Raw genomic sequence first — 19,579 nt, 5'->3', positions numbered from 1 at the left:
ATGACATCCTGATCTTTTCCCGCAGCCAGGAGGAGCACATCGTCCACATCAGATCCGTCCTCCGCCGCCTCCTGGACAACGCCCTCTTCGTCAAGGCGGAGAAGTGTGAGTTCCATGTACCCTCAGTCTCCTTCCTGGGGTACATTATTGCCAAGGACTGCATAAAAATGGATCCTGCTAAGGTTTCTGCTGTAACCTCCTGGCCTGTCCCGGAGACACGCAAGCAACTGCAACGTTTCTTGGGGTTTGCCAATTTCTACCAGCGCTTCATCAGAGGTTTCAGCTCCATCGCATCTCCCCTCTCTGCCCTCACCTCATCCAAGACCTCTTTCCGTTGGACCGATGCAGCTCAAGGAGCCTTCGACACCCTCAAGACTCGTTTCTCCACTGCACCCATCCTCTAGATCCCAGATCCAGAGCGCCAGTTCACCGTGGAGGTGGATGCATCCAGCGTGGGGGTGGGGGTGATCCTGTCCCAGCGCGCCGCCAAAGACCAGAAGCTCCATCCCTGTGCTTTTTTCTCTCGCCGTCTCACTCCCACGGAGAGGAATTATGACATTGGTAACAGGGAGCTTCTGGCGGTAAAGGCGGCCTTGGAGGAATGGCGCCATTGGCTAGAGGGGGCCGAGGTGCCATTCATTGTGTGGACTGATCACCGCAATCTGGAGTATATTCGCTCTGCCAAGAGACTGAACTCAAGACAAGCCCGCTGGTCACTGTTCTTTGAGAGGTTTAATTTCACGCTGTCTTATCGGCCAGGCTCCCGTAACACCAAGCCAGATGCACTCTCCCGCCGATTTCCTGAGAGCCCAGATGAAAGACCTGAACCCTCCACCATTATTCCAGCCTCCTGCCTCGTCGCTTGCGTCACCTGGGAGATCGAGGAGAGGGTGCGGGCAGCCGCTGAGGATCAGCCCGGTCCTAGTTCCTGTCCTCCTGACCGCCTGTTTGTTCCGGCTAGGCTCCGTTCCGATGTGCTCCAGTGGGGGCACGCCTCCCGGCTCACCTGTCATCCAGGCATTCAGCGCACCTGTGATGTCCTGCAGCAGCGCTTTTGGTGGCCTTCGCTGGAGGAGGATGTCCGTGGCTACGTCAACGCGTGTCCTGTTTGCAACCAGAATAAGACCCCTCGTCACCCACCAGCCGGCCTCCTGCACCCCCTGCCTGTCCCTCATCGCCCTTGGTCACACATTTCCCTGGACTTTGTTACCGGTCTACCCCCCTCCCGGGGTCACACTGCCATCCTCACAGTGGTAGACCGGTTCAGCAAAATGGCACACTTCATTCCCCTTCCCAAGCTTCCTTCTGCCAAAGAGACTGCCAGTCTGGTCCTCCAACACATCTTTCGGCTCCATGGTCTGCCCACCAACATCGTCTCTGACCGGGGCCCCCAGTTCACTTCCATCTTCTGGAAGGAGTTTTGCAGTCTGCTGGGGTCCTCAGTCAGCCTCTCCTCTGGTTTTCACCCCCAGTCCAACGGGCAGACTGAGAGAGCTAACCAGGACCTGGAAACCACGCTTCGCTGTCTCACGGCTGACAATCCTGCTTCCTGGTCGGAGCAACTCATCTGGGTGGAATATGCCCACAACACCCTCACCTGCTCCTCCACGGGCCTTTCCCCCTTCCAGTGTGCCTATGGGTATCAGCCGCCGCTCTTTGCTAACCAAGAGAGGGAAGCTGCCTGCCCGTCAGCTCAAGCCTTTGTCCGTCGTTGCCGGCGCACCTGGGAACGAGCACGCACCGCCCTCCTGAAGTCTGCTGACCGCTATGCTGCCGCCGCCAACAAGCGCCGTAAGCCTGCTCCCGCCTACCAGGTCGGCCAGAGGGTCTGGCTCTCCACCCGTGACCTGCCCCTCAAGGTGGAGAGTCGCAAGCTGGCTCCCAGGTTTGTGGGGCCCTTCCCCATCTCTCGCATCATTAACCCGGAAGCGGTCCGCCTGCAGCTCCCAGGGTCCATGAAGATCCACCCGACATTCCACGTCTCCAAGATCAAGCCTGTCCGGGTGAGTCCTCTTGTTCCCCCTACACCACCCCCTCCTCCTCCTCAGCTTGTCGATGGTGGTCCTGTGTATGCTGTCAAGCGCCTCTTGCGCTCTCGCCGCCGTGGACGTGGTATGCAGTATCTGGTGGACTGGGAAGGTTACGGTCCGGTGGATCGTTCCTGGGTTCCGGCCCGGTTCATCGTGGATCCTCGGCTCATCGCGGACTTTCACCGCCTGCATCCGGACCAGCCTGCTCCATCCTCCATCCCGTCCCCTGGGGGACCTGCTGCTGATGGGCCTGCCGACCCACCGGAAGATGGTGGCTCGGATGTGGACACTTCCTCCGGCTCATCTTCCTCTTCTGCAGACGACGATGTGGACTCCGCTGTCTCAGAGGAGTTTTAGCCCCCCTCCGGCCTCCCCCCTCCCTCCCCGCTCAGTCTGGGACGTCTGGAGCCGTCCCTTGAAGGGGGGGTCCTGTCACAATCCGCTCCTGGTTTTCCCCTCATCCGCCCAGCTCTACCTGCCTTCCACTCCAAACTCATCAGTGCAACTGCCTTCACCTGTGTTTCCTCACCTGATTATCACCTGCCTGCTCAGTACATATACCCTCCCATTCCTCTCAGTCTCTGCCAGATTGTCTTTGTGTCATGCATAGCTCTCTCGCGTTGATCTCCGGACTGCTTCCTCGGTTACGACCCTGCCTGTCTTCGACCCGTCTTCCTCGTCTCTGCCCCGGTAAACTGACCAGCCTTCTGTCGTTGACTACTCTGCCTGCTCGTTCCTTGTCTGATACCTGTCACCTGGGATTCCTGTTTACGGAGACTGTTTGTCTGGAATATTGCTGCCATTCTGTGCGAACCTCAGAATAAACTGTTGGACTATTCCTGATCTGGTCTCAGTCTGTGCTGTACGTGGGTCCTACCTCTGACCCGTTACAGGTTTGTTCTCAAGGGTTGTTGCTCAGGTTTATTGCTCAGGTTAATTACACAGGATACTGGAAGTAAACATTATCTAGACCTTGTAACCTTTAGGGTTAGAAGAACTTTAGTTGAACCCCTTCCATAGAATTTATCCTACACACACATACACTGGCTTGCCTTTAGGCAGTGCAGGAACACATGCACTCAGGCTGTCAGAAAAGCCAAAGTCACTCATTATCTGGACAAATTTGCATCCTGTGGTACTGATTCCCAGACATTCTGGAAAACGGTCAAGTCCATGGAAAATAAGCTTACCCCACCCCGTTTTCCTAGTGCAATGACCTTTGGTGACACTGTTGTCACTGATAAGTCTCACATGGCCTCACTTCTCAATCAACACTTTGTAAATACAGTCCATGCCTCTTCTGTCAAGTCCCCCACTACTGCCCCCTCATTTTCACCTACACCTTCCAGCTCAGGCACCTTCTCCTTTAATCCCATCCTGACCTCGGAGGTTTTAGAGGAACTCACCAAACTCGACTCTAACAAGTCAGCTGGATCTGATGGGCTCGACCCCTTATTTTTAAAAACTGCTGCTCCTGTCATTGCCACCCCCTATTCAATTTATCTCTGGAGCTGTCTGTTTTTCCTTCAGATTGGAAATCTGCCTTGGTCGTTCCACTTTTTAAAGGTGGCTCTAGCTCTGATCCCAACTGTTACAGACCTATATCCATCCTGCCGTGCTTGGCCAAGATCCTAGAAAAATTGGTTCATAGACAGCTCGGCCACTTCATTGCTTCAAATGATATTCTGTCCAACCTACAGTCTGGTTTCCGGCCTGGCCACGGGTGCACTACAGCCACTTTGAAGGTTCTGGATGATGTTGTTACCTCCTTGGACTCCAAACAGATCTGCATTGCTGCCTTTATTGACTTATCCAAAGCCTTCGACTCTGTCATCCACTCCATCCTCCTGCAGAGGCTCACTAGCATCGGTCTGTCATCACACTCCTGCAACTGGTTCGCTAGCTACCTAAACAACAGTTCAGCAAGTAAAGTCTGTAAATGTCTTGTCTGACCCTCTTCCCATCGTGAAACGGGTGCCTCAAGGTTCCATCCTGGGCCCAACGTTGTTCTCCATCTACATCAACAATGTAGCTAGGTTTGCCGGTAATTCCAAGATTCATCTATATGCCGATGATACCATCTTATACTCAGAGGGCCCTTCTCTCCACTCTGCAGCATCCACACTCCAACTCAGTCTCACTTCTGTCGAGCAGTACTTTCATGGCCTTCATCTCTCACTCAATTCCAAAAAAACCAAATGCATTATTTTTGACCGGAAACACGATTCCACCGCTGCCCCTAAAATCCTCTGTGCCGATGGCTCTGAACTGGAGTTTGTGACCAGCTATAAATACCTTGGTCTCTGGTTGGACTCATCTCTCTCCTTCTCCACCCACATCAAGCACCTGCAATCAAAAGTCAAAGCTCGCCTGAGCTTCCTCTACCGGAATAAGGCCTCCTTCACCCGTTTAGCCAAACGCACGCTTGTGAAAATGACCATCCTGCCCATATTCGATTATGGTGACACCATCTATAGGATGGCTTCTCAATCTACTCTTAGCAAACTGGACACTCTCCACCACTCTGCCATCCGTTTTGCCACAGGAGCTCCATTCAGAACTCACCACTGTGACCTGTACAACCTGGTAGACTGGACATCCCTCCACACCAGACGGCTCCACCACTGGCTTCACCTCATTTACAAATCCATACTAGGAAAAACACCTCCCTACCTCTCCTCCCTTCTACACCACTTCCGTCCTGCCCGCAATCTTAGGTCCAGCAAGCTCATCAAACTCTCCATCCCTAAAGCCCGTACTGTCTTTGGTCGCAGTGCCTTTCGATTCGCTGCAGCTAATGATTGGAACAATTTTCAAAACTGCCTCAAACTCACTGTCCCCATATCACTCACTGCTTTTAAACAAAACCTACATGAATTTGTAGCTGACAGCTGCACTTGTTGAGTGTCTCTCTCTCTTTTTCTCTCTCTCTTTCTCGGCCTCGTTCTCTTGTCTTGTATTTATTTTTCTTATATTTTCTGTATAGTATATGTTTTTGTGTTTATTTTAGACTTCCTCCCCTCCCCCACACCTCTAAGAGCCACTGCTCTTAGCTCAGGCAGCATTTGTAAATAAGAACCTGTTCTTAATTGCTTGCCTGGTTAAATAAAGGTTAAATAAATAAATAAATACACACTTTTTAAACATTTATTTATAAGCCCTTCATTGAAGGTGCGCCTTACAATCCAGTGTGCCTTATGGTACAGAAAATACTATAGTTTTTTTTTTTACACATCAGGTACATTTAAATAATAGACCAAGAATACATTAAATAACCCATTGCTAACTTTTTGTAACAGAGTTAATTATTCATTTTATTAAATGTGATGTTTTTGTTGTCCAGCTCAGCACAACTAACGTGACTTTAATGGTTCGATTCTCAGTTTGAGTTTAATCTGATGAAAAAGATAAACGAAGCTTTAAATTCTGTAATTATATTACGTGAGTAAGTGCACTGCAAACAAACCACCAAATATATCAAGTCAAAGTTTCATTGGCCTTTTATATTAAATTTCAGGCTCTGTTGTGTTCATTCTGATATATTCATGATCAGCCTTCTGGTGATTCACAACCTGCAGATGTTTGTACTGGAGGACTGACCAGTACTGTCTTTGTAACAGAGATACACGGGACTGGAAACTTTGACTGTTTTAGAGTATCAGATTAAATCCACACGCTTCAGGAAACTCCAAGATCTAAATAGATGTGAAAAACCACACACCTTCACTCAGATCTGTGTTGAGAAAAGTCAGCTGGGCTTGTAGGAAATGCTTGAAGGTGTTCCACCTCCCATCTAAGGGACTTCTGAACAGTATTTATCTAGTCAACACAGAGAAATACAATGACCTGAATGACCAAGAAAGTTCAGTGTCGGGCTGGTACCGAAACAAACTGGAAATGCTGAGATTGTCCAGTAACAGCAGAGAGAAAACTGGATAAACTGGAAACATTAACTGGTTTGACGGCATCACCTGTTTCCTGCTCCGGATCAGACCAGTTCAAACAGGATAAGATGTATCTCATAGGGAAATATGACAATGAATAACTTTGAATAACACTGTAAAAACAACTATCTTATAGTTTAAAGCCTCGCTGTCATTAATTAATTTTTCTGTGACCAATTGTCCTAAGCAGGTTTGCTGGAGCTGCGCCAAGCCGCCTCCAGCAGCCCAAAGTCAGCTTTAGACGGATCTGGATACATTAGTTTATCACAGGTCACGTACACACACAACTTATCATACTCAGATTCAAACTTTTGTGCAATTTAGAAGTTTAGAAGTTTACATTGAGGTAAAAAAATTGACATCTACATCTGTGTTTCTTGAAGATCAGGTTGGGACCAAGTATCTTCATCGAGGAGATCTGGGAATTAGTTGGTTTGTCAGTAGGATTATAATTGCAGATGTATCTGGATCCATACCAAAATATGCATTTTCTTCACTTTTTTAACAATTTAATTTTTTTAAAAAATTTTTAAACATTTTTTTAATTTTATATACTGGTTTGATCCCCGAAGGGAAATTAAGAAAGCACACTCTAGCTACTGATTACAAACGCATGCATACATATATGTGAGTACAGGCCCCTGTATCACACACACACACAAAGGGGCCTGTAGGCATGCAGGGGAGGTAGAGTGGCAGGCAGCTCCTTCTTGGTGCGCCTCAAATGAGCAATTTGTAAAGGGGACGGCACCTTGCTCAAGGGTGCCTCGGCAGTGCTCCGGAGATGAGCTGACACCTCCCACTGTTAGCTCACCTCCGGGTATTTTTGGGGGTATTTTTGGGGGGGCGGGAGCGGGAATCGAACCGCCGATCTTAAATCATAGGACGACCCGCTCTACCGCCCGCTTTACCACTGAGCCACTACCGCCCCCCTGAGCCACTGCCGCCCCCCAAAGCCACTGTTATGATGTAACATTTATAAATATTTTTATTATTTTGTCAGAGAATGCATGGCTCTCAGTGGAAGAGGTCAGGAATATCGATGTCTATCTATACATTTGCTTGTCTACAGCCACTAATATACCTGGTGGGGGGCGGGAAGGGGTTCACAGCTTATTCTTAGAGTATATCTCAGCAGACTATGGGTGAGAGGTGGGGTACACATCGGACATGTCGCCAACTTGTTGCAGGGCCATACGAAAGACAAACCACCACTCACACACACATTCACACCTACGGTCAATTTTGAATGATTATTCACCGAAATTACATGGGAGGTGAGTAGATCCAATAAAATAAAATAGAATAAAATATAAAAATAATTGATTTCAGGCTGTCAAACCTCCTGCTACATAAAATCATGTTACAGACTGGCCTTTCCAACCTATTCCAACAATACAACCTTTTTGGAGCGTCCAGGGGAAAACATTAATAGAGACATAACATTATCTAATCACATAACCCATTTCATAAGAACTTCTATTACACTTCACATGTGAAATATTTCCAAACCACACTTGTGAAAACTAGTTTCACACATTTATTAGTACTGTACTATCATAAAGATATCGTCATGTACCAACATAACAAGCAAATCTTTTCATGTCCCCAAAACCCATTACATTCACCTCGAAAAGGCACACAGCAATTTTCCTTCCATTGTCTTTCCCTATTTCTGACAGAAGTGTAATATTTCTAGCAGGAGTACTCGTGAAAAGCAGTTTATGATATTTACAGAACATACTTTGCAGAGGAGGGGGAAGAGAGGTGGAGTTTGCTTCAGCTGCTTCAGGTTATAAACCTGTGAAAACCCAGCAACCTTACATAGAGAAGACGGCACCGCTGCAAAGGGAGTCCTGACAATATTTATGCTCCTAAAAGCGACATAATTGCTCAAGTAATACTTGGAAATCTGAGGTCCTGACTGCAGCTGAGAAAATCTCCACATAGAACACAATTGGAGAGGATGCAGGACTTTGAGAAGACTGTGTCGTTCCTGAGGACCTGGGGTCCATTCCAGAGGAGAATCCTCTTCCTCCTCTGCCTCACGGCCATTCCAAGTGGATACAATCTCTTGTGTGTCATCTTCCTGCTGGCGACGCCACCACACCACTGCCGTATCCCCGCCCACAGCAACCTGACCCCGGAGTGGACACAGGCCATCATCCCTGTGCAGGTCAGAACCACTTAGAACGGTACCCGGAACATAATGTTCATTTAATCATTTTTAAATCAAAAATCATATGATGTATATAATTTGTCCACACCACCAGAATGGAATCGATTATAAAATGGGAAATTATACTGTTAGTGTTGTTAGTGTGATCAGTACAGACGTCTTCAACCATGAGACACGTTTAAATGATGTGACTGTCAAGGCTCATTTAAATACTTTATTTACTGGTAGTCAGTGTAATCTACAGTTTACATTGAGTACTTGCGTGAGTATAACTATGTATTTCTTTAAAAGTGATTTTATTGTGAAATAGACCACAGCTGAAGTCTGAGCTGAGCAGCAGAGAGTCTTCTACAGACTAGTACATTTAACTTGAGTCTATTCCGTTCTTACCATACAGAATGAAACTTGGCTGAACTCTATTTTTTTAAACTTCTGCTGTTGCGACACCCGCCCAGCAGGTGCTGGGGCAACCGGAGAGGAGCAGTTGTAACCGGTATGAGCTGGAGCTGGTGCAGAACCTGTCCGAACATGGAATCAGACCCAGTCTGGAAACCCTCCACAACATGTCTACACCAAGTTCAACTCCAGCCAGCTTCCTATGGAGTCTGAATCAGGAGGGCTGTAAAGATGGATGGACCTACAGCACTGAGCATTACACATCTACAATAGTCACCGAGGTACTACACCAGTAACTATTCAACTTATGACTAACTAATAATACCTTCTGTCAAACAGCTGTCAGGAATGTGATCTCGAGTATAGCATCAACCAGTCACAGACTGCGGGCAGACCTCATATAAAACTGGAATAACTGGACTGGAGTAGGTATTATGCAATAGATGCAGCGACTGAATTTGCATTTAATGCTATTGAGAAAATGATTTTTAATGCTATTCCATATTGTATAAACTATTTGTCTCATTACCTGTTTGTGCAAACACCATGCACCATGGATATGAGAGCCTGCTGAGTTGAGCAGATGTTACCCTGGGGGAATTTTTCTGTTCGGCCTCTGAGCCGGTGAAATCCTTTTTTTCTTGTTGAGGATCTCTTTCGGTTCTTGAGTAATCCAGGGCTTATTCTTTGGGAAGATGATGATGGTTTTGATGGTTTTCAACCCGGTTTCGATAAAATTGAGAATGGAAGCAGTTCTGTATTCATGCAGATGGTTTATATTAACCTGCAGCGCATCTAGTCTGCTCTGCTGTGAGCAAACATTAGCTAGAATCACAGGAGGGAGTGGCCCGCTTTAGTCTGGCTCGTATATGTGTGTGTGTGTGCGCGCTATGTATATATGTGTGTGTATACTGTATATATATACAATATACATATACTTACACATGTTCTTTTCTTTAGGCTTTTCCCTTCAGGGGTTGTCACAGCGAATCAGTTACCTCCATTTAACCCTGTTTTCTGCATCCTCTTCTCTCTCTCTCTCTCTCTCACACACACACACACACACACACACACACACACACACACACACACACACACACACACACACACACACACACACACACACACACACACACACACACACACACACACATAATTTATATATACTGTATATATATTTAAATTTATGTAATTTTTTTGGACATGTTGATATAACAGACTTCACACCTTCATCACATTTACAACGTCAACAATAACATCTGGATAAAAAAAAGGCTGATGGGTAGAAGCCAATAGGCTTGTGAAATTCCTGTCCCCCAGAATCAACAAACATCTCTCTCAATACTATGTGTTGTCAACAAACTCAATCATTAAATGTTTTCAACCAGTTCATTCATTGAATTTTGACAGACGTTCATACCTTTATCCACTTCCTGAGCCTTTTAACTTAGAGCATAACCATGTTAACATTCTTCCTAGGAACAAAAGGACAGGAATTTCACAAGCCTATTGGCTTCTACCCATCAGCCTCCCCCCCCCCAGATGTTATTGTTGATGTTGTAAATGTGATGAAGGTGTGAAGTCTGTTATATCAACATGTCCAAAAAAATTACATAAATTTAAATATATAAATATACAGTATATATAAATTGTGTGTGTGTGTGTGTGTGTGTGTGTGTGTGTGTCTTTGTGTATATGTACAGTATATATACACACACATATACATATACACACCCATATATATGTGTGTATATGTATATGTGTGTGTGTGTGTGTGTGTGTATATATATACACACACACACACACACACACACACACACACACACACACACACACACACACACACACACACACACATATATATATATATATATATATATATATATATACATATACATTTGTTAATTACTGCTTTTATTGCAGTCAATATTTTTGCAGTATAATTTCTATATCTGTTTGTTGCCTTCCAGTTTAACCTGGTGTGTAGTGACCAATGGAAACAGCCTCTGACCTCTCTTGTATACATTCTGGGAGGACTGTGTGGATGCTTTGTCTCTGGACAGATATCTGACAGGTAATTTTCCTGTAGTTGGGCATCTGAGCATCTACAGATTTGGCACAGCTTCTATACTGGAAAGCTGCTTGTCAGCTAACACTGACCGCAGAAACATTTCAAGAGAAAAGACATGTAGCGTACAGCACATGGGATTTGGTTAGCCAAGTGTCATATATTTCCTGAACAGTACATACCCTGTACATTCAGAAACAGCTGGTTTGTAAATGTTCATTGTTAATCTGGACATCCACTGTGCTTGTTTCAAACGATCTTTGTTAGCCTCTCTTCTTTGAAATTAAATTGTTATAATAATAATAATAATAATAATAATAATAATAATAATAATAATAATAATAATAATAATAATAATAATAATAATAATAATAATAATAATGGATTATATGTATATAGTGCTTTTCTAGACACTCAAAGTCACTTTTACAGTGGAGCCATTCTTCATTCACTCCTCATTCGTGGTGATGGTAAACTACATCTGTAGCTACAGTACAGCTGCCCTTGGGAAGACTGACAGAAATAACTGAAACAAGGCAGTCAGAGACTACATCATCCCGCGACACCCCTGAATTCGACATTTTACCCTGACCTACACATTTTTGTGCCTTTGGCTTCCTGAAAATGTTGCTCTTTGTTTTGTGATTATATCTCATTAGGTTCCAGTGAAGTGTATCTAAAAAGGTATACAGTGATCCCTTGTTCCTCTCGGTTAATGCAATCCAGGAACTAAAACGCGATTAACGAATTCTGTGATAGAGTGACAAACTATTTATCTTATTATTTACGGCAATTTAAATGTTTCTGAACGCTCCCCATACTGATATTAAACCACCTTCTATCTGTATTACCTTTTCCCACACTCTGATAGACTGTTTAAAACATTTTTGTGTTTCACGCAAGTCCGAAACTCACAGAACGTAGCGCACTTCCGGATGCCGTCAGCCAATAGAATGCGCGTACGGTATCACGTGACTGCCTTCCAAAAATTTGCGATGAGTACAAAAGTTGAAATTTGACCTTGACCTAGTTTTCTCAAGGTCAAGGTCATTTTGATCCACCTTGCTGCCTGAGTAATGTGCTTTTTATTTCATCTTTCTATCTGCAACGGTTGTGAAGATATTTGGTGGACGGACGGATGGACGAACAGATGGACGAACACACAAACACTGACAATTACTATATATCACCGCTTTGCGGGATGTAATAAGGGCCATCATGATGAGGTCACAGCTAATATCACATTGTGGTTATTTTTTTACCTCAGGATTGGCCGGAAGCCTGTACTGTTTGGTGGAACTGCCCTGCTTACCATTTTCTCGATTGCCGTGGCCTTTGCACCTTCCTGGCCAGTCTGCGTAGCACTCTTCTTCATGTTGGGCCTGGGTCAGATTACCATCTACGTAACTGCGTTTGTAATGGGTATGCATTCTTTATTTTTATTCACTGATTGTTTACATTGTTCTTTTTTATTATACTGTAACCAGGGACCTTTATCTTCGCCTTGCCCGTTGGTTTGATATGGTTCCAGCGGATGATCTGTATGAACTCACTTAGCACTCCTCTGATTTATTTCCCCTTCACAGGTTCAGAACTCCTAATTGGTTGGGCCAGAGTAATGTTCTCCAACCTATGCTTACCTTTATTTTACGCGGGTAGTACTTTGCTGCTGCCTGGCACTGCCTATCTGGTCACAAATTGGAGACATCTGTCACTGGTTTTGGCTATTCCTGGTATTGCCTGTATCCCACTCTGGTGGTAAGTTATCTAACAGACAATTCAAGACAATTCAAGACATGTCACTTTTTTCATTTACCATTTTATTACTATTACTACTTATTTATTCACTACTATGTTTATTTATAATGAAATGTTTGAAGAGAGGAAAAAAAATAGGCAATCACATCCTCCAATGTCTGTTTAGTGAGTGAGTGATATGGCAAAATACAGATGAAAACAGATGCTACTGTGTTTGTATTCATCTGTCTGTCAGGGCTATTCCAGAATCTCCTCGTTGGTTGGTTTCCAATGGTCATTTGAGGGAAGCAGAGCGTGTGCTAAGGTCAGCAGCCGTACAGAATCGAGTGGAAGCTCCAGACATCATTTTTCCCTCAGCCATTGTAAGAAACTAGCCTGAGTCTTGTCGGAATATTAAATGCTTGTGACATGTCTACTGCAGGTTCTTTCTGTCCACAGGTTGAAAAGGCACCAAGCCAAGAATCTGACTCTCACAGCTTCTTTGACCTGCTAAGAACCAAAAAAATTCGCAACATCACAATTTTGTTGTGGCTCATCTGGTGAGCTGAAGTACATTTACATACTTTTTATTGCTACCACTATCGACAGCATGGGCCATTGGTTAGTCGATTCAGAACAAAATACAGCAATCCCTCCAGTTGTAGTTTATTGTAGATGTTCACTGTTCTCTGGTTTACCACGCCGAAACTCGGAGCGTTCCTCAAGTGTCACAATCAAAACAAATTTGGTGTTTTTATTCTGGTAAAATCGTCTTATTATACTGAGATTCGCAGCCCTTCTCCGCCAATGATGAACCCCCCTTTTTATACTATAGTAGAGAAGTGATTTTTTTTTCACTCACACACAGGAAATGTAGGCATGACAATCACGAGAGGTTTATGAAAAACAATTTTCAAGCTGCTCTACCAATATTTTAAGAATAACTAAATCATCATCATGTTATTTGTTCAGTCTAAGACTCAGACTGGTCGGTCCCTGCAACATTGGGTTCCCTAATAAAGTCTTGTGTTTATCTTGTTTACAGGTTCTGTGTAAATGCAAGCTACTTTGGGCTGTCATTCAACATGTCAAGTCTCAATGGTAACCCTTTCCTTAACTACTGCCTGCTGACGATTATTGAATTACCAGCATACTTCGCTGGTTGGTTGACGGCACGCTGTCTTCCTCGCCGTCTGTCCCTCATTGTCTTCAACCTGCTGGGGGCGCTAGCTCTGCTTCTCATCCAGATTACGCTGCATAGTAAGTAGGACTCCCACAAACTGGCTACACTCTATAGCTGAGCACCTCTTGTCAAATTAGAGAGTTGGTTCGGAATCAATCCAACCTGTTGATGTTTCCTTTTCTCTTTTGAGATGTTTACATTCTTTTTTTTTTTCTCACCAGAGATAACATTTAAATATGAATAGATTTCTCCCACGAGAAAGATGTACAAATCATCATCATCATCATCATTTTCCAACCCGCTTAATCCGCTAACGCAGGTCGCGGGGTAGCCAGTGCCTATCCTGGCAGTCTCAGGGCGTGAGGCGGGGGACACTCCGGGCACGACGCCAGTGTACCGCGGAGCCACATAGAAACAAACAAGCATTCACACACACACTCACTCCTATGGTCAATTTGGGACCGGCCAACTAACCTGAAGCGCATGCTTTTGGAGGTGGGAGGAAGCCGGAGAACCCGGAGAGAACCCACGCAGACACGAGGAGAGCATGCGAACTCCGCACAAAGCGGGACTCGAACCCGGGTCCGCCGTGATGTGAGGCAGCAGCGCTAACCACTGCGCCACCGTGCCGCCCAGATGTACAAATCCTATTATCTAAATACTATGAAATACTTGCATTATTTACATCAATATCGATTGCTCTTCCAGTGTACACCAATGGTATACACCAGCATTTCTTCTGCAGCACATCCAATTGTTTTACCACTATTGGTTGAGTGAAACCACTAGAGATATGATGTTATTCTAATCCTATTTGGAGGATCACTACAGGAAAACATACCACGGTACACACGACTCACGTGTGTGGGGTAACAGAACTTGCCTTCTTAAGGTATTCTTGGATAAGCGGTCTTCAGGGGAGGTCTATCGTCAGCAGTTTCATAGCAGTCCAGTGTTACGGTTACTGTACTTTGTTTTTGTGGTCACTAGTTTACAGAACTCCTCATTCCTGCAGGTAAGCCAATGGTCGCCCTCTCCCTGGTGCTTGTGGGTAGATTCGGCGTTCTGGCTACCATCGGGGTTTTGTACACCATAACCAGTGAGATGTCCCCCACAGTCATCAGGAATACAATGCTGTCATCCTGCGCCACATTCTCCAGAGTGGGATTCTCTGTTTCCCCATACCTACTGCAACTGGGTTAGATCTCACTCTTCATATATCATACTATTGAGAGTACATTTTTCATAATAAAATTGTGCATTTTTGAGACTTTTATGTGGGTAGTATAAAAAACATCTATTTGTTTGGTTACTCTTTCAATTCATCATTTGTGCATTCTGAATATTCAGGGTGTTTGATTTATGTACATCTATTAGGGAAATGTAATAAATTTTCATTATATTCAAGTGAATTATTTCCTCAAACTAATATGCAACACTCAATCTTTTTTCTGGTAACAACACTTGAAAGTACACAATCCCTCAAGTCTCCCCAGTGTAAAATACATTTACAATACAGTCCTGAGTTTTCCGCGAATTATACTACAATTGCAATAATGCTACATGAAGCTATCGGGTAGTAATTTTTCAGTAAGATCCAAATCTTATTCAAAGATCTACAAAGGAGCAAGAGGGCATGATTTTATCTGAAGCCACATAATTGGTCAAACAAGGTGAGATTCTTTTCTTCTCCCTTTAGCAAAATTTTTAGCCAAGCAAGAGTTTAGTGAACCATTGAGCACTGATCTGTGATCAACTATGAAGAATTTTTATGAGTAACACTGAGTTCTTCTTCTAACTCTTTTTGCTAATAGCTACTGTGAAAGCCATGATAGCTGCGTGTAGGAACAAGCTGTGACGACTGCTATAAAAAAAATGGGAATTTTCAGTTGTGGCAACTTGGTTAACCCTTTAAAGAGCAGTCATTGAAATACTGTTATTGGAGGACAAAACAAAACTTAACATAACAAAACTTTTGTTGTTTTTAAGAATTTAATGATCAAGCATGATCTCTTGTTTTGTCTGCAGCTGTGTTGAGTGAGTTCCTGCCATGGATTATTGTGGGTGGTCTTTCGTTGCTCAGCGTTGTGCTCTGTCTTTTTCTGCCTGAGACCTTCAGGCAGCCGATGCCCGACACAATCCAGCAGCTGACATACACGGCACGGTCAGTCTGTAGAGTTACATTACCATGTATGTGCTGAGAGAACTACTATCTTTGTTCAAGGGTGAATTTGAGACATTTTTATCCTTTTACTTTTTTCAACTGATCCTTTGGTCCCCAAACTGGACTCCCGGCTGCGCTTAGAAATTCTGTCCATAAAGATTATGAACAGAACCAGTGATAGAGGGCAGCTTTGCCAAAGTCCGCAATGCACCTGGAACAGGTCTGACTTACTGCTGGCAACGTGAACCAAGTTCCGCGTTGGTCAGACAGGGACTGGACAGCCCTCATCAAAGGGCCCTGAACCCCCTACTCCCGGAGCACTCCCCACAAGATACCACGAGGGACACGATCGAATGCCTTCTTCAGATCCACAAAACACATGTGGACTGGTTAGGCAAACTCTCGTGAACCCTCGAGCACTCGATGGAGAGTGTAGAGCTGGTCCAACGTTCCACGATCGGGACAAAAACCGCATTGTTCCTCCTGAATCTGCGGTTCGACTATCGGTCCAATCCTCCTCTTCAGTACCCTGGAATAGACTTTTCCCAGGAGGCTGAGGAGTGTGATCCCCCTACACAGTGCACCCTCTGTCTTTGTGGTCAACGCATTTCAGGAACCACACGCGATCGAGGAATCCGTGATCAAGATTGCGATTTATTTATTTTATTATTTACGGTAATTTATATGTTTATGAAACCTCCTCATACTGATTTTAAACCACCATCTATCTGTATTACCTTTTCCCACACTCTGATAGTCTGTTTGAAGCACTTTTGTGTCTTCCGAAAGTCCGAGACTGACGGAACGAGCGCACTTCCGGAGGCTGTCAGCCAATAGAATGCGCGTATCACGTGACTGCCGACCAAAAATCCGTGATGAAGTGGAGTACCAATCATTGATGCGCGATCGCGCGAGGGCGCACCGTAGTTGGAGCACACACTCCGGACCCCTTTTTGAAGAGAGGGACCATAGCACCCATCTGCCATGCGATGTTGTAGAGACGTGTCAACCATGACAGTCCCTGGACATCTAGGGACTTGAGGTACTCAGGGCGAATCTCATCTACCCCCGGTGCTTTGCCAACAAGGAGTTTGGCAACCACCTTTGGTGAATTCAGTTTGGGTGATGGAAGACTCCACCTCTTTGACCTCAGGCTACAGTTCCTCTGTGTAAGGCATGGTAGCGAAATTGAGGAGATCCATCCATCCATCTTCTAATCACCACTTTATCCGCCGCAGTGGGTCACAAGGATCTGGAGCCTATCCCAGCTGCCTTAGGGTGTGAGGTGGGGGAAAACTCCGGACACAACACCTATGCGCTGCAGGGATTGAGGAGATCCTCAAAGTACTCTTTCCACTGCCCGACAATATACTCAGTCGAGGTCAGCAGCACTCCGCCTCTACTGTTCAGTGTTGACTTCCAAGCAGCCGCTTTGACAATGGAGGTGGAGAACATGGTCCACTCTGATTCAATGTCCCCAGCCTCCTGCGGGATCTGGGAGAAGCTCTCCTGGAGGTGCGAGTTGAAGGCCTCACTGACAGAGGGTTCTGCAAGACGTTCCCAACAGATCAAAACACATTTGGGCCTGCAAAGTCTGTCTCAGCCCCTGCTCTGCCTGAGGATCCAGTTCACCACCAGGGGATGATCGGTTGACAGCTGCGCCCCTTTCTTCACCCAAGTGTCCAACACACACAGTCAGAGGTCGATGAAGTCGATCATCAACCTTCGGCCTAGGGTATCCTGGTGCCATGTGCACTTATGGACATCCTTGTGGTTGAACAAGGTGGTCATTATGGAAAAACTGACGAGCACAGAAGGCCAATAACAGAACACCACTCGTATTCAGATCGGGGCAGCCGTTCATCCCAATCACCCCTTTCCAGGTCTCACTGTCATTGTCCACGGAAGCGTTGAAGTCCCTAAGAAGAACAATGGAGTCCCTAGTCGGGACACTATTTAGTACCCCTCCCAGGGACTCCAAGAAGGCCGGGTATTCCATACTGCTGTTTGGCCTGTAGGCCGAAACAACAGTGAGACACCTGTGCCCAACCTGAAGGCACAGGGACACGACCCTCTCACCAGCCCGACTATATCTAGTTTGTACCTCTCAACCTCCCTCACAAGCTCTGGCTCCATCCCCCCAGCAAGGTGACATTCCATGTCCCTAGAGCTAGACTCTGTCTGGGGATTGGGTTGTCGAGCCCCATGCTGATGACTGCCACCCAACCGACACTGCACCCATCCCCTACGGTTTCTTCGGCGGGTGGTGAGTCCACCAGAGGTTGGGCCCATGTCATCTTTTTGGGCTGAGCCCGGATGGGCCCCGTGGGCAGAGGCCCAGCCACCAGGCGCTTGCATATGAGCCCAAACCCCGGCCCTGGCTCCAGGGTGGGGCCCCGGTTGCGCCATATGGCATTTAATACGCTATAAAATGTGATAAAAACATTAAATACTCCTTGAATAATGTATTTTAATTTATCTGGCTTTCAGGTTCAGGTGGCCATGGCTTTCCACACCTCCTCCAAAGGATGATGAGAAGTTATCTAAAAACCAGACGACTACATCTGAAATCATCTGTACAGCTTATTTATAATACTCCTTACAGACACACACACACACACACACACACACACACACACACACACACACACACACACACACACACACACACACACACACACACACACACACACACACATGGATGAGAGTGGTAATAAGTAAAGAACAGTAACACTTTGCAAGGTTATAATATTACCATATATGCTTCAGTGGTCTGAAACTGTATTGGGCGGGGTTTGGATACATGTGGTCCCGCCCCCAAAGAATGGACGCAAGCGTTATAAATGTACAGAGGGTGTCACCGAAGAGTGGCGATTGGCTTCAAAATAAAAGCTTGGAAAATAGATAATCTTTGGCAAATTATTTATTTGCCAAAGATTATTATCGTGAAGGTTGTTTCGACTTACAAAAACAAACAGAAACTAGAACCAATGCAGTTACAGAGCAAAATATCTCGTCTCGCAAGTTCGTAGCATTTACAGGTGCCGGAAGACCCACAGCGCATCCTTCAAAGAAAATATGGCAAATACTGTATGCAGGGATGTCAAAGTCGAACACACAGAGGGCCAAAAGACCAAATTTGCTTCAAGCCAAGGGCTGGACTGGTTCAGTGTTTATTAAAGCACATTGAAATGATTGCACATAGCCTATTGAACCATGAAGGTATATTATTGAATCATTAAGCGAATACAGCAATGTTTTCTTATTTATCTGTCAGAAATTTCTTGTGAAAACATTTTTTAACAGGCACACAGACAAAAATGAACTTTCTTCAAAGAACCATCACGTCTTTGTGTGTTTCTGAGATGTTTGATGGTGTCTTCTTAGATCATATTCTTTCATTACAGCCAAACTTTCTCCACACAGAAGACACACAGTTTGTCTTTTAACCCCTGTTCTCAGCGTCCACCTTTCTTTTATCCATTTTTGAGGAGGGGGGAAGCTCAAACTTAACTTCTGCTCTGACTGCTGATGAATTATGAAGCCCCACTTGCTGCAGTGACTTTGCGGGCTACCATTGCATTGTGGGGAATGTAGCGTTGGTGTGTGTAAAACTCCAGCAGGCGGCTGTGGCCTCCAGGCCGATTCTAATAGTAATTAAATATCATCCAGGGGGACATAGATCATTCACTCCCCCGGGCCTTGACTTTGACGTACGTATATGTTTTAATGTGATCTGAATGAACTGTCTATTCTTCAAAAATTATGGATTCAACTAACAGTTCCCTTAATTTCTGGCACTACAGTATATTATATGTAAATATGTGAATACAGTATTAAAGTATGTTCCGTTCGTCCACGACGCCTCCAGTCTTTTA

The 19,579-nt window shown here is 45.1% G+C and overlaps 1 protein-coding gene across 3 annotated transcripts; it reads left to right on the top strand.

Annotated features, from left to right (window-relative positions):
• The first annotated feature begins 7,666 nt into the window (after positions 1–7,666).
• Positions 7,667–19,494, top strand: LOC137605179 (organic cation/carnitine transporter 2-like). Of its 3 annotated transcripts, none has more exons than XM_068329654.1 (11): positions 7,667–8,150; positions 8,612–8,830; positions 10,520–10,623; positions 11,885–12,039; positions 12,204–12,375; positions 12,611–12,737; positions 12,814–12,914; positions 13,400–13,614; positions 14,553–14,735; positions 15,566–15,701; positions 18,192–19,494. In XM_068329654.1, the coding sequence occupies exons 1-11, from the start codon at positions 7,941–7,943 to the stop codon at positions 18,292–18,294; spliced, it is 1,725 nt and encodes a 574-aa protein (XP_068185755.1). In that variant the 5' UTR covers positions 7,667–7,940; the 3' UTR covers positions 18,295–19,494. The 3 variants fall into 3 exon arrangements, with proteins under 3 accessions (XP_068185755.1, XP_068185754.1, XP_068185756.1); XM_068329653.1 differs by having other exon boundaries at positions 8,609–8,830; XM_068329655.1 differs by lacking the exon at positions 18,192–19,494 and having other exon boundaries at positions 8,609–8,830; positions 15,566–16,002.
• Positions 19,495–19,579: the final 85 nt, after the last annotated feature.

Source organism: Antennarius striatus, chromosome 12 (genome assembly GCF_040054535.1).
Source record: "Antennarius striatus isolate MH-2024 chromosome 12, ASM4005453v1, whole genome shotgun sequence".
Lineage (NCBI taxonomy): Eukaryota > Metazoa > Chordata > Actinopteri > Lophiiformes > Antennariidae > Antennarius > Antennarius striatus.
Note: the sequence above shows the minus strand (reverse complement) of the source record. Positions and strands in the feature narration are given on the sequence as shown.